The sequence below is a fragment of the Meles meles genome, chromosome 6, assembly GCF_922984935.1.
Source record: "Meles meles chromosome 6, mMelMel3.1 paternal haplotype, whole genome shotgun sequence".
Taxonomy (NCBI): domain Eukaryota; kingdom Metazoa; phylum Chordata; class Mammalia; order Carnivora; family Mustelidae; genus Meles; species Meles meles.
In genome coordinates this window covers 28,899,591-28,912,116 of record NC_060071.1, presented here as the reverse complement: position 1 = coordinate 28,912,116, position 12,526 = coordinate 28,899,591, and the positions used below count along the sequence as shown (strand labels likewise).

Genomic DNA, 12,526 nt, shown 5'->3' with positions numbered 1-12,526 from the left:
GCTTTTTCGCGAGCACTGTACGGAACCCGGGACAGGAGTGCCTGCGTACGGCGGAAATCCCGCCCCCCGGCGCCTGCGGTTGGTCATGACCGCAAGGGTTGAACCCCAAGAAGGAAGACGAGCGGGATTGAAGGAAACAGAGTAGGGAGGAAGGGCGAGAGGGCTCCTCTTTCCCATTGGCTGGTCCAACGCAACAACCTCGCTGTGATTGGCTGATCTGCGGGGGCGGTAGTCCCGAGTTGGTCCGCCCCTCGGGTCGCGAGAGATACCGGGATCACCAGCGCCGGCGAAGCCAGTGGCGGCTTGGAGGCTCTGTTCGCACGCCGTCAAAAGGAGGCGGCGGGGCCTTTGCGCTTCAGGTCCTCGTCCCTGGGGGCGGCGAGGGCGGCCAGCCGCTAGGGCGGTGCGGGTCGGAACCCAGGGTACGGTCGAGCTGGGGCGCCGCGGGCGTTGGCGCGACCGCCGGACCTGGGCCTGCGCGGACCGCCCGCGGCGCGCGGCTCGGGCTGTCTTTCCATTTCAAAGTGATTATTGTTTTGGATTTTTCCTCCGACGTGTCTTTTGATTAATTTGTTTCACGCACCACTTACTGGTATGGGATAAAGCGGCAGATGCATGCTGCTGTCATTTGTCGTTGAAATGTGGGCTTCCTGTCTCGTCTGTGTCTTTACCTTTTGGATTTAAGGGAAGGGGATGACGTTGTGATTTGGTCTCCGGTGACCGTCTATTCTCAAGGTCTCGCCGACGTAGTACAGAAACCAGGCGAATCCCGTGTGTGGCTCTTACCTGTATTGGAAGTAGGCTTTTTCTTCCATCCTCCTCCTTGTCTCTCTCCATCTTTCTCTTCCTTTCTCCTCCTCTCTCTCCCCTCCCCCATCTGTTCTCCTCTCCCATCTTTCTGTTCTTTTTGCCGCATTAAACCTTGTGGGAGGGTCTTTGTACAATTTTGAAAAGCTTTAGGTCTTCCAACGTTTATGTTTTACTTGCAGGATTGACAACTGGGAGGGAACTGGAGGAAAGATGCCCTCTGATTCTTTCTGTTTGGCTGCCCAGACTCGACTTGACTCCAAATGGTTGAAAACAGATATACAGGTGGGGTTTTGACATGCTTTTTTTTCTTGGTGTGTTCCTGCCTCCATATTTAAATTTCTGGTTAAGGTTTTATAAAGGATAAGTAAGAGGATGCAGATCGTATCTTGCATATTAGAGAAGCAAGTTTATTTCCTATAATTTAAAATGCACCTTTATTGTATCAGTTTTTATAGATTGTGTGTGGCTACATTTTAATTGCAGTTATGTGTAAGTGCAAGAAACTTGAGATCTAGTTATGCAAACATTTTTCCTATTATTTTTAACAGGTCTGTAGTATTCTTAACCATACCTTGTTAACTGTTTAGTGATAGTTTTGAGATGTTCAATTAATGAGGGGAGAAACATGTAGTAATGTATTATGTCCTGCAGAAACTCATTTCATGGGACCCTGTCTTTTGTCTTTCTGGGGAGACAAGAGTGCAGTTGAGCTCTTTATTTTTGTGACTGGTCTTATAAAGAGGAGTGCTCAGGTTTTCACATAAAGAATGTGTGAAAACAAAATGTTGGCCTTAGACTGTCTAATGTTTTAATAATGTAATTGTAAGCTTGTCCAGAAATTATCAAGTAAATAATAGCAGTAATGTTTCTATAGACTTTTTTTTTTTCCCCCAACTTAGTTTTCTTTGCAGATGGTTTGGAAAAACTACTTTTGTAACTCCATATTAACAGCAAAAAAGTGTCTGAAATATTTCGTACTATATATGGCTTTTCTTTCTCTTTCCTAAGGTTAACCATTTTAAGTATTTCTCAAGTAATCTACATTTTTCAATACAATCCTACATAGTGCATCACAGTTTATCAAGACTCATATATTCTATAAGCACTTGATCGTAGATACTTGTAGTGAAGTATTGTTACCTTTATTTATTTATTTATTTATTTTAAAGTGTTGCATCCTAGTAGGTGTGAGAGCCAAGTGCTTAGAACTATGTTGTGGATTTTGGGATAGTTATTAATAATGGGGTAATGTTAGATTACAGCACAAAGAATTGGGGCAAGAATTGGCATAGTAGTGACTGTTTGGTTTTTGTTTGCACGTTGCTTTTTATTTAGCAGTTACTATTTGTTTTCCTTTGTCATTTATTTTTTTTTTAAAGCGTGGTTGGCGGGGAGGTGAGATGAATAATTTCTTATTTTTGAAATCTTGAGATTCAGGCAAACTGACTTCAAGACTTCATTTTTTATTAGTATTTGTGTATTTTGTAGAACTTGTTGAGGTAAAGAACTTTACCAATGAAGTTTTTCTTTCTAATCATAATTGAATAACTCCTTAATATGAGTTTTAGCATCTTGATCTAAAACCAGTTTAATACTGAGTTGAGTGCCTATGATGAGTTAGGCAGATATACATAAAAAGAAACACCACTTATGCCTTAGAGTGCTTACTATTTTACTTTTGATTTATTTAGTGTAATATACAGTGCTTAACTCTTCTTAGACATTTCAACTAGTCAAAAGTCATCCAAGCTCATCTTAGGAGTACATGAAGAAAACCTAGTTTTTTAAAATTTTTTAAAGTATTTATTTATTTATTTAACAGAGATCACAAGTAGGCAGAGAGGCAAGCAGAGAGAGAAGGGGAAGTAGGCTCCCTGCTGAGCAGAGAGCCCGATGTGGGACTGGATCCCAGGACCCAGAGATCATGACCTGAGCCGAAGGCAGCGGCTTAACCCACTGAGCCACCCAGGTGCCCCAAGACTTAGATTTTGGAGTGTGCCCCAGTGGGAAAATGTGTTGTAGGTATTGAAGCTATTTAATGTGAAAAAAGTGATCACTGACCTTGTTTTTATATAGTTTTTCCAGCATTGCTTATTAAATGTGAGGAACAAATGTTGTTTTACCCTAACAAATGACTTTAGACTTAGTTTCACTATTTGGAATCCTTCTTGCAGGCACACATTGCAGATACAAGCCTAACAGCTTTTACTTTTACCCTATTGGGGATATCTCTCCCAACTGGAGTGGGATGTGTCCCATTCCTTAGGTAGGGCTTTTGTATTGGGAACAAAAGTTATATAAACATGTTTCTTAGCCACAGGATTTAACAACTATTAACAAACTATTTTCTATGGCTATTTTTGTTTGAAATGTGTATGAAGGTTTTAGTGACTTTAGAAAGGAAATATTTTTGGAGGCTGTGACAACTTTTAATATGTGTATATTATAAAGAATACAGACACTAATCCTAGGCTCTCTTGTTGATAGATGTTTAGACCTACAATGTATCAGGTCTACGATGTTGCAACAAGCTGCCTTAAATGGAGTGGCAATTGTATGGCAGTCATATAAGTGGTTTTTACATATATAATGCTTTTTACTTTTTCAGCACTCTTTACTGATGTGTGGAGTACCTTGAATTGTCATTTCCTTTGCAACTCTCTTGAAGAGGCAATAAAATAGAGCTAAGAGATGTTAGCTACATAATCACTACCATTACCATTCTTATATTTAAAGTAAAAGTCCTGTCTGATGTGATTGCTTACTTCTCATTGGATCGAAAAGTCAATTAAGCAAAGAACCTATAAAAAATGGTATATGATACCTTAAAAGCTTTTTATTCTTAAATCATATGTGCACATTTTTTTGCTAGTTTTGATGTAAGGCTAAGGTTGTGTCTTTGAGCATGGATCCAAGAATGGTGTTTTCTTTTTCTTGCATAATCTGTACTCAGATGAATCTCCTGCAATTTCTATTTTTGGATTCTTTGAAGTAGAGCATGATATTAGATACGTATGATGCAATTTTTTTAACTTTTTATTTTGAAATAATTTATAGATTCAAATATGATGCAATTTTTTTAACTTTTTATTTTGAAATAATTTATAGATTCAAATGAAGTTGCAAAGAGAGGTCACTGTATACTCTTCACCCTGATTCTCCCAGTGGTTACATCTTATGTAACTATTAGTACAATATCAAAATCAGGAAATTGACATTGGTAGAGTGTATGCAGAGTTCTGTGCCAATTGTGTAATCACACCACAAAGATTTTCTTCCTCTTGCCCCTCTATAGGTCACACCATCCTTCCCCCACCATCTCTGACCCCTGGCAATCACTAATCTGTTTTCCATCTCTTTAATTTTGCCATTTTGAGAATGTCATATAGTATGTGACCTTTTAAGACTGGTTTTGTTCGCAGTGTAATGCCCTTGCAGTTCGTCAGAGTTGTTGAGTATATTAATAATTAAATTCGAATCATTTATTTGTCTCCTCTTCTAATCAATTTAGAATGAGTAAAGATAAAAGTTAAATTTTAAAATTAAAATTGTTAAATGTATGTATTGTTACTTTATGCTTAGCATATGAGTAGATTAAAGAACATAAACGTGATCATCTTGGTAAATTCTATTCTCAGGTTTTCCAATTGACAGATGAGATGTAGAAATTAAAGAATTTTATAAATACAGGTAACTTAATATTCATAATGACGTCTTCTGATTACTTTCTTGTCTGTAGGATAGGTAGCATAGCTCACTTTTTTATTCATGATTTTGGTTATTTGTGTTTTCTCTATATTTTGGATTAATCTTGTCAGGGATTTATACATTTTGTTAGTCTTTTTAAAAAAATTTACTTTTGTGGGGCACCTGGGTGGCTCAGTGGGTTAAGCCTCTGCCTTCTGCTCAGGTCATGATCTCACGGTCCTGGGAATGAGCCCCACACTGGACTCTGCTCAGCAGGGAGTCTGCTTCCCTCTCTCTCTCTGCCTGCCTCTCTGCCTATTATGATCTGTCTGTCACATAAATAAATAAAATCTTTTAAAAAATTTAAAAAAAAATTAACTTTTGGTTCTTAGAAAAGACTAATAATATTTATAAGGGAAAGATAATGAGGTTACCATCAGATCTAATCACAGGACTTTTTTGGAGAAGAAAATTCGGTAACATATTTATGACTCCCAAGAAAAGAAAATGTGAGGCAAGGATGTTATGTTCTAGCAAAACTGACTTTTCAGATAAAAAGAACACAACTTTATCAATGAATAAATACTGTTCCCATGAGCTCTTCCTAGAGAAGGATCCTAGAGAAGGATCTTTAGATGACCGAATGACTGTAGATTAACATGAAGTCTGATGGTGGTCATTACACCTGCAGTTATGTTTGGAACCTAGAATAAATGAATTTTAAAAGGGAGATAACATGTAATAGCTGTCTGCTTAGACATGGTACATTATAATATAACTGTTTTGCAGTACCTAAGCTATTAATCCTGTGCATTGAAGTTTTCACTTCAGTTGTATTTTTCATCTCTAGGTGTTCCATATGGGTCCTTTTCATATCTTCCATTTCACTTGTTACCTGGTTCATAGTTTCCTATTTGTGAGCATCTGGATGTATCTATAATGAGCTTTTAATATTCTTGTCTGCTAATTCCATCATCTCTATCACATCTGGATTTATTTCTCTTGATTGCTTCTGTCATTTGATTGATTGCTTTGGTCATGGGGTGTGTTTGCATGCTAGGTAATTTTTTATTGAATGTTGGACATTGTATTTATTATGTTGTTCTGTGCTGAATTTTGCTTTATTTCTTTAAAGAGCATTAGTTTTGTCTGGGATTCATGTAAGTTATTTGGGATCAATTTAATTTTTTCGAAGCTTGATCCTTAGGTTTGTTCAGGCTGATCTAGCACAACCTCTAGTCATGCACTAATTTATCTGCCTTCATAGGACTCTTCCAAGTGGTGTGATAGGGGTCTTTTTCATTCTGGTTGATGGAAACAAGACTGGGAATCATGGGGATTCTGCCTTCTACTTTCTAGTGCTTCTTTTCCCAGCCTTGGTAGTTTTCTCAGCCCATGCTCAAATCAGTATTCAGCCCAAGACTGAAGGGGTCCCCTCTGCCCATGTCTGGAGTTCACTCTTTCTCTGCAGATCCCCCTTTACCTGTTTCCTTGTCATTTTAACCTACTTATAGCTGATCTGTCTCCTCTGCTCTTGGCTCTATTTGGGTTCCCCTTTCCCGTGCTGGATCCTTGAAGCTGCTTCTAGGCAGTAAGCTTGGCCAGTTGTAGGGCTTCATTCATTGCCCTTCTAAGGGATCATAGCTCTGGGCTGCAGTATATTTTGTTTGATTTTCTAGTTCATTATAGTGGAGAGATAATTCGTAAAGAAGTTAATCCCTCAGAGGCAGAAGAAGCACAGGACTTCCTGGTCTGCTTTTCATCTCATTCAGTGTTCTTAATTATAGTTAATGTATTTTTTGGTTCTCGAATTTCCGTGGTTCCGTTTAAATGAATTTTAATAATATATAGTTACTTATAGTTACTGTAAGGTATAGTTTAGTGAGATGCATCTATTTTAAATGTTTAGTTTCAAGTGTTTTGTATTTTTTTTTTTTTACTTAACCATGTTCTAGTTTCCTTGACTATGTCTCTCCTTCCCTCTGGGTTGACACCTAGCATGCCCATCGGTGACCCTTCCACTTCAATCTTGAATGTAATGTTACACAACAGGGTGTGGGTTACTGCATCCCAGCTGCCTACCATGGAGCCAATGACATAGGCTACAAGGTGCTGGGGAGTAGGAGTTAGCTCCCCATGGACTGAACATTCACCTCTTGGCAAGCACTGATAAGGGCTCTGGTATTTTAATTCCTTTTTTTTTCTTCCCCCCTTGGACTATTCCATAATTTCTTCTTATAAAACTTGTAGAAGAGTCCCACTTGCTTAGTGAATGTACCTAGTAGACAACCTTCTGTATCTTCTGTTCACTGTGGAGTAGGGGCCAGTGCAGTAAAACAGGAGTCAGCAAACTTTCTGTAAAGAGCTAGATAGCAAATATTTCTGTGAGTCCTCTGTTCTTTGTAACAGTTACTTAACTCTGCTATTGGCATGCCACAGACAATACATAAACAACTGTGTCTGAGTTCTAGTAAAGCTTTGTAAATACTGAACTTTGAATGTCATCATTTTCATGTGTCACAAAATATTTTCCTTGATTATTTTTCAACCATTGAAAAATTCAACAACCATTCTTAGCTTAGGGGCCATATGAAATCAGATGGTGGGCTAGATTTGGCCTGTAGTCTAGGCCTTAGTTTGCTTACCCATGTGGTAACATATTGTGTCTTGTGCTTTGTGTGTTCTCTTGTCCCCCCCTTCCCTGCCTCCCACTGCTCTGGGCTGGTGTCTGCCAAGTGAATCCATTGCTCAGGCTCTCCTTTTGAGGACAAGTCCGTTTCTGTATTTCTGTTTTCTTGCATCTACTCTTGATCTGTTTCTGTTGTCTACTATATATTTTTTTCATTTTTCTGTCACATCATCTTGCTTTATGAATTATTATTTTTGTTTGGGTTTCAGATACTATATATGACAAATTATTGTGATCATTTGAGGCCCTGGGTGACACTTTCCTCCTCTGGAGGAGATCTACCAATCAAACATCACTAACAGTCCCAGGTCACTGAAGTGCACTTGGGGGCTGAGATAATTAAAAATTGGGCTCCTTCCCTGGGAAGGCCATCTGCTTCTACCTCACCCCTACCTATTTCTGGTATGTGGGCCTTTGAAGTTTTATTCAAAGCATGGTGTGTTTAACAGGCCTTTCCCCCATGAAGACCCTGTCTGAAGCCTGTCCCTCAGCAGCTCTGCTCAGTTCTTGGTCTTAGCTATGCTCACAGAATTGGCAGGTGCCTCTCAGGAAAGCAGCCTTAGGTTCTTTGCACTGTCTCCTCTCTTGGGTCTCAGGCTTTCTATTCCTAACTGCCCTATGTCTTAAAACAGTGGTAGTTTATGTTTCTGTCTGACCTCCCCAGTTGCTTAAGAAACCTGTTCTTAAAATTTTTTTGGAGTTGATATGTTGTCCTGTGTTTAACAGGTATTTGTTATTTTTCTGGTAGGCTGGGAAAAAAAGCCAGATATCTTTACTTTAGTATCTGTAAGTATTTGAACAGATTACATATCAGGCATGTTTTAAAGATAAGTAAAATATGTGGAACATAAGGAATAACATGGAGGACATTAGGAGAAGAAAAGGAAAAGTGAATTGGGGGAAATTAGAGGGGGAGATGAGCCATGAGAGACTGTGGACTCTGAGAAGCAAACTGAGGGTTTTAGAGGGGAGGATGGTGGGGGGGATGTGTGAGCCTGGTGGTGGGTATTAAGGAGGGCACGTATTGCATGGAGCGCTGGGTGTGGAACATAAACAATGAATCTTGGAACACTGAAAAAATAAAGTAAAATAAACATTTTCTAACCTATAAGTTAATCAACATGTCATTTAAGCATTTGGTATATTCTTTTTTGGATTCTGTTATATAATTATACAGTTCTGAAGTAATCATTTTGTCTATTTTTTAGAAATATTTTATTTTTGGGCGCCTGGGTGGCTCAGTGGGTGAAAGCCTCTGCCTTCGGCTCGTGTCATGGTCCTAGGGTCCCGGGATCAAGCCCCACATCGGGCTCTCCGCTCACTGGGGAGCCTGCTTCCTCCTCTCTCTCTGCCAGCTTCTCTGCCTACTTGTGATCTCTCTCTGTCAAATAAATAAATTAAAAAAAAAATTTTATTTTTAAGTAATTTCTACACCCAACATGGGGCTTGAACTTACAACCCCAAGACCAAGAATTGCTCACTCTACTGACTGAGTCAGGCAGGTACCCTCTGAAGTAGTCATTTTAATAGACTAACCCTTGCCCAATCCTATTTAGTGTTTAAGTGTCAGTAGCACCAGTAGTAGTAGTGGGGGATTCATCGGCTCTTCCAGGCCTCTTTCGTGCATATGTGGGTGCACGTTGTGGTGTTGGTGAGAGAAGAACAAGCTTGGGCATTAGGACTTTTTCCAAATCCTACTTCTCATAGCCTCAGTGTTGTGTGATCCTGGTCAAATAATTGAGCCTCTGAGTTTGAGTTTACTATCCCTTAGAACTGGGCCTGTTAATACTCCTCTTATTGTCTGCTTTTCAGGGTGAAAATGACTTTACCTGCTATGTCATTTTAGAGGTATAAAGTAAGACTGTGAGAAGAAATTGGAAAAGGAACCTGAGACCAAGTAAACTAATTAGAAGCATCTGGATTCTGTCCAAAAACAGTTAAAATTTAAAACCTGTGTCATTACCCATTGGGTATTTTTTAATGTAAGTTAGCTATTAAAGAAGACAAGTTGGGGTGCCTGGGTCTTTAAGCATCTGCCTTCGGCTCAGGTCTTGATCCCAGGGTCCTGGGATCGAGCCCCACAACAGGCTTCCTGCTCTGCTGGAAGCCTGCTTCTCCTTCTCCCTCTCCCACTTCCCCACTTCTCCCTCTCCCACTCCCCTCTTGCTATCTCTCTCTCTCTGTCAAACAAATAAAATCTTAAAAAAAAAGAGGACAAGTTAATTGTTGTACAGACACTCTTAAATTCACAGATTGCTAATTTTTATTTCCTGTACAGGCTGTTCTTACAGTGCTGTGATTATTTTTGATTTCCTGGCTTTCTCTTTGGGATTCTGTACTTTCCTTCCATTGCTCTGAATCCTTTCCCCTAAGCTTCATCTTTGCCTTCCACACCCTAGCTCTTTCCTGCCCTCCTCCAGGGAACTTTGCTTTGTTGCCTTAGTAATGTTCCTCTTTACTCAAATCCTTAAGATGCCCAGACCGTTGTGTTTTAAATGGTGTTTATTCAAGTCCATGTCTCATTTACATCTTTGTGTCCTCAGTTCCTAGGAGGCTTCTACAGTATGTGTCCCTCCAGATACCCAGGCTCCACCTTCCACACAGCTTCTGCCCTACTTTTCTTCCTCTTGACATGATAGTAACAATTCTTGTTTCCACATAAACTGGGCTTCTTCCTTGGCTTATTCTTTAATTCATGTTTGTTTTTCTTTTCTTATAGCTCTAAACACCAATGTTATTCATCCTGAACTGTATCTAAAAACACTGATACAGTCACCTCATGGGTAATGCAGTCAGGGTTGAGGATGTTGGTTACTCTCTTTCTTTGGACATTGGCATTTCCTCCAGGTCATGGTCTATATCCCATTTGCTGATGACTCCAGATTTAAACCTCTAATTCCTAATTAGTGTCTTTAATTCCTAATTAGTGTCCTAATTCCTGACACTCTGTTAAGAACTGGATTTGTATTTGCAGTGTGTGTGTGTGTGTGTGTGTGTGTGTAACACACTTATGTATGTACATATGTGGCTATGCGTATGAGTGTATGCAGGTGTGCGTGGGGAGAGGTTCTCCATTGCTTATGTTCATAGTGCAAATCTGAATCATTAACACTGAGCTGGTTCTTTTTCATCTGATTGTGTTCCCTGTCTCCTTTCTTTTCACATCGGATCTGTCTCATTTGATCTGAAATGTCTTAGGTACTTTCCTTATCTTGGCTTACGCTGTCACCCTTTTTTGGGGAGACTTTTGGCAGAGGCCTCCTAAATTCTTTTCTGTTTCTAGTTTCTTCCTCTGCCTCCATCCATGCTTTAAGTTATGCTCATTTATTCCCTGGACCATCTAAAGATGGCATGTAACTGCCAGGGTACAGCACACATGGGGCTGTTTAGTCTGGTTCCTATTTGCCTCCCATCCTTATGTGGTTGTGTGGGAGCTGGACTGAAATGAACCCTAGCAGTATTAGCCCTCCTCTTACTTGAATGAGCAAATGAGCCAAACTTTTCCATCCCCCCACTAAAACATAAGGGGTGATGAATGTTTGTGCCTCACTCTTTACTTTTTCCCTGCCAGTTGATACTTTTATCAAGAGTCCTATGTTTTAGTTCTAAGTATGTTTATGGCAATTGTCTTGTTAGTGAGGTGAACAAATAAAATAGGTGTGCTGAAAGAAAGCTGTTGCTTTTATAAAAACTAAGTTGGATGCTGAATTGGTTTTCTGTTGCTATGTTAAAAGTTACTGGCTATAAATTTAGCAGCTTAAAACAACTCATGTTTATTCTCTTTCCCAGTTTCTGTGGGTCAGGAGTCTGGCCAAGGCTTAGCAGGGTCCTCTGCTTTGGGTCTAACAGGCTGCATGTACTCAGGGTGTCAGCCATGCTGTGCTCTGGGGTCTCATTGGTGCTCCTTGGCAGAATTTAGTCTCTTGCAGTTTGGGAACGGAAGTCATGGGCTCCTAGATGCTGCCCCTCTGCTTAGGTAGCCCATGGCAGCTCACCTCTTTGTGACTGTAGAGAATGTCTCTTCTGTATGGCCCCATATTTTAAGGGCTTTCACCTGATTAAGTAAGACCCCAGGATAATCTTCCTTTTGATAAGTAGAAATCAACAGTTGTGGGACGTTAATTATATATGAGAAATTCCTTTACCTTTGCCGTAGATGGAAACAAAACCTGGTCCCAGGTGTGATGTCCCATCTTATTCTTCATGAGTCTTACCAACACTCAGAGGGCATTACACAGAGTATGTGTGAACCAGGGGATGAGGATCTTAAGGGCTGTCTTAGAGTTTTGCTTACTACACATGCTTTGGATAAAAGTGAGTTGCTAAAAAAGTTACTTGGACAGGTTAGGTAAAAGAACTATAAAGGATTGGGGAAAATGTCTTAAAAGTCTAGAGGAATTCTATATTGAGATTACTGACATACTGCCTTTTAATTCTTGCTACATTTAAAGAACTGGAGGGGTATCTGGGTGGCTCAGTAGGTTAAGTATCTGCCTCTGGCTTAGGTCATGATTTTGGGGTCCTGGAATTGAGTCCAGCGTTGGGCTTCCTACTCAGCAGGGAGTCTGCTTCTCCCTCTCCCCTGCTGGTGCTTGCATGCTCTCTTTTTCTCTCTCAAACAAATAAAATCTTAAAAAAAAAAAGTAGAGAAATGGAGACTCGAAGTAGTGGATGCTTTATAAGGGTGGTGCATGCTGGAATGATGACAAGGAGTGAGTTAGTGGACTTACAAATAAAGGAAAGGTGCTGGCTTTTCGTTAAAAGATGGCCTAACAGATGTGCCTATTTTAGTGAAAAGTGTTTTGTGTTTCTGATAAGAGGGCTTCTGTTGTACCTGCACTTTTCAGAATGGATGCCTCATCTGGGTGTCTACTGTGCCCTTGCCCTCGTTGGCTGCTTGCTCTGGGGAGCCTTTTCTGACTCCTAATACTGACAAGTCTGTTTTATGTTTTTTCCTTTGAATATCACTGTGGACTCATGTTTTTATTTACTTTTGCAGTCCACTGCAGTTATGTATTTTGATGCTCAAAATTGTTTTAATTTTGGCCAGGAGAGTCCCCATAAGGCCTTACACAGCCTTTTTTGGGGTGGGGGTGAAAACACAAAATATTCTTGGCTCATCTTGTTTGCCCTGACCATGACATCAGCCTTTTTTCTCCAAGAGCCCAGGTTTTGTTTACTGGAAAGTGAGACTTAAAAACTGATGTCTAGGTTCTGGGTGTACTCATTGCTCTGTGTCTGTGTCTGTCATTCATTCTGGGTCCTTCTCAAGCACATATGTTCAAATGTAAATTTGTAATGATATTTCCAGTCCAGTTTATTCTTAAAAATGTCCTTGAT

General features: G+C 39.9%; 1 protein-coding gene across 7 annotated transcripts in view; it reads left to right on the top strand.

Moving 5' to 3' along the window:
* The first annotated feature begins 251 nt into the window (after positions 1-251).
* Positions 252-12,526, top strand: part of HERC2 (HECT and RLD domain containing E3 ubiquitin protein ligase 2) — a 256,284-nt gene continuing 244,009 nt past the window's right edge. For 3 of the 7 annotated variants that reach the window (XM_046007419.1, XM_046007418.1, XM_046007413.1), the window contains exons 1-2: positions 416-592; positions 990-1,092. In XM_046007419.1, the coding sequence (XP_045863375.1) occupies positions 1,021-1,092 (72 nt within the window). In that variant the 5' untranslated portion in view covers positions 416-592; positions 990-1,020. The other 4 variants (XM_046007414.1, XM_046007415.1, XM_046007417.1 and 1 more) reach the window with 4 other exon arrangements.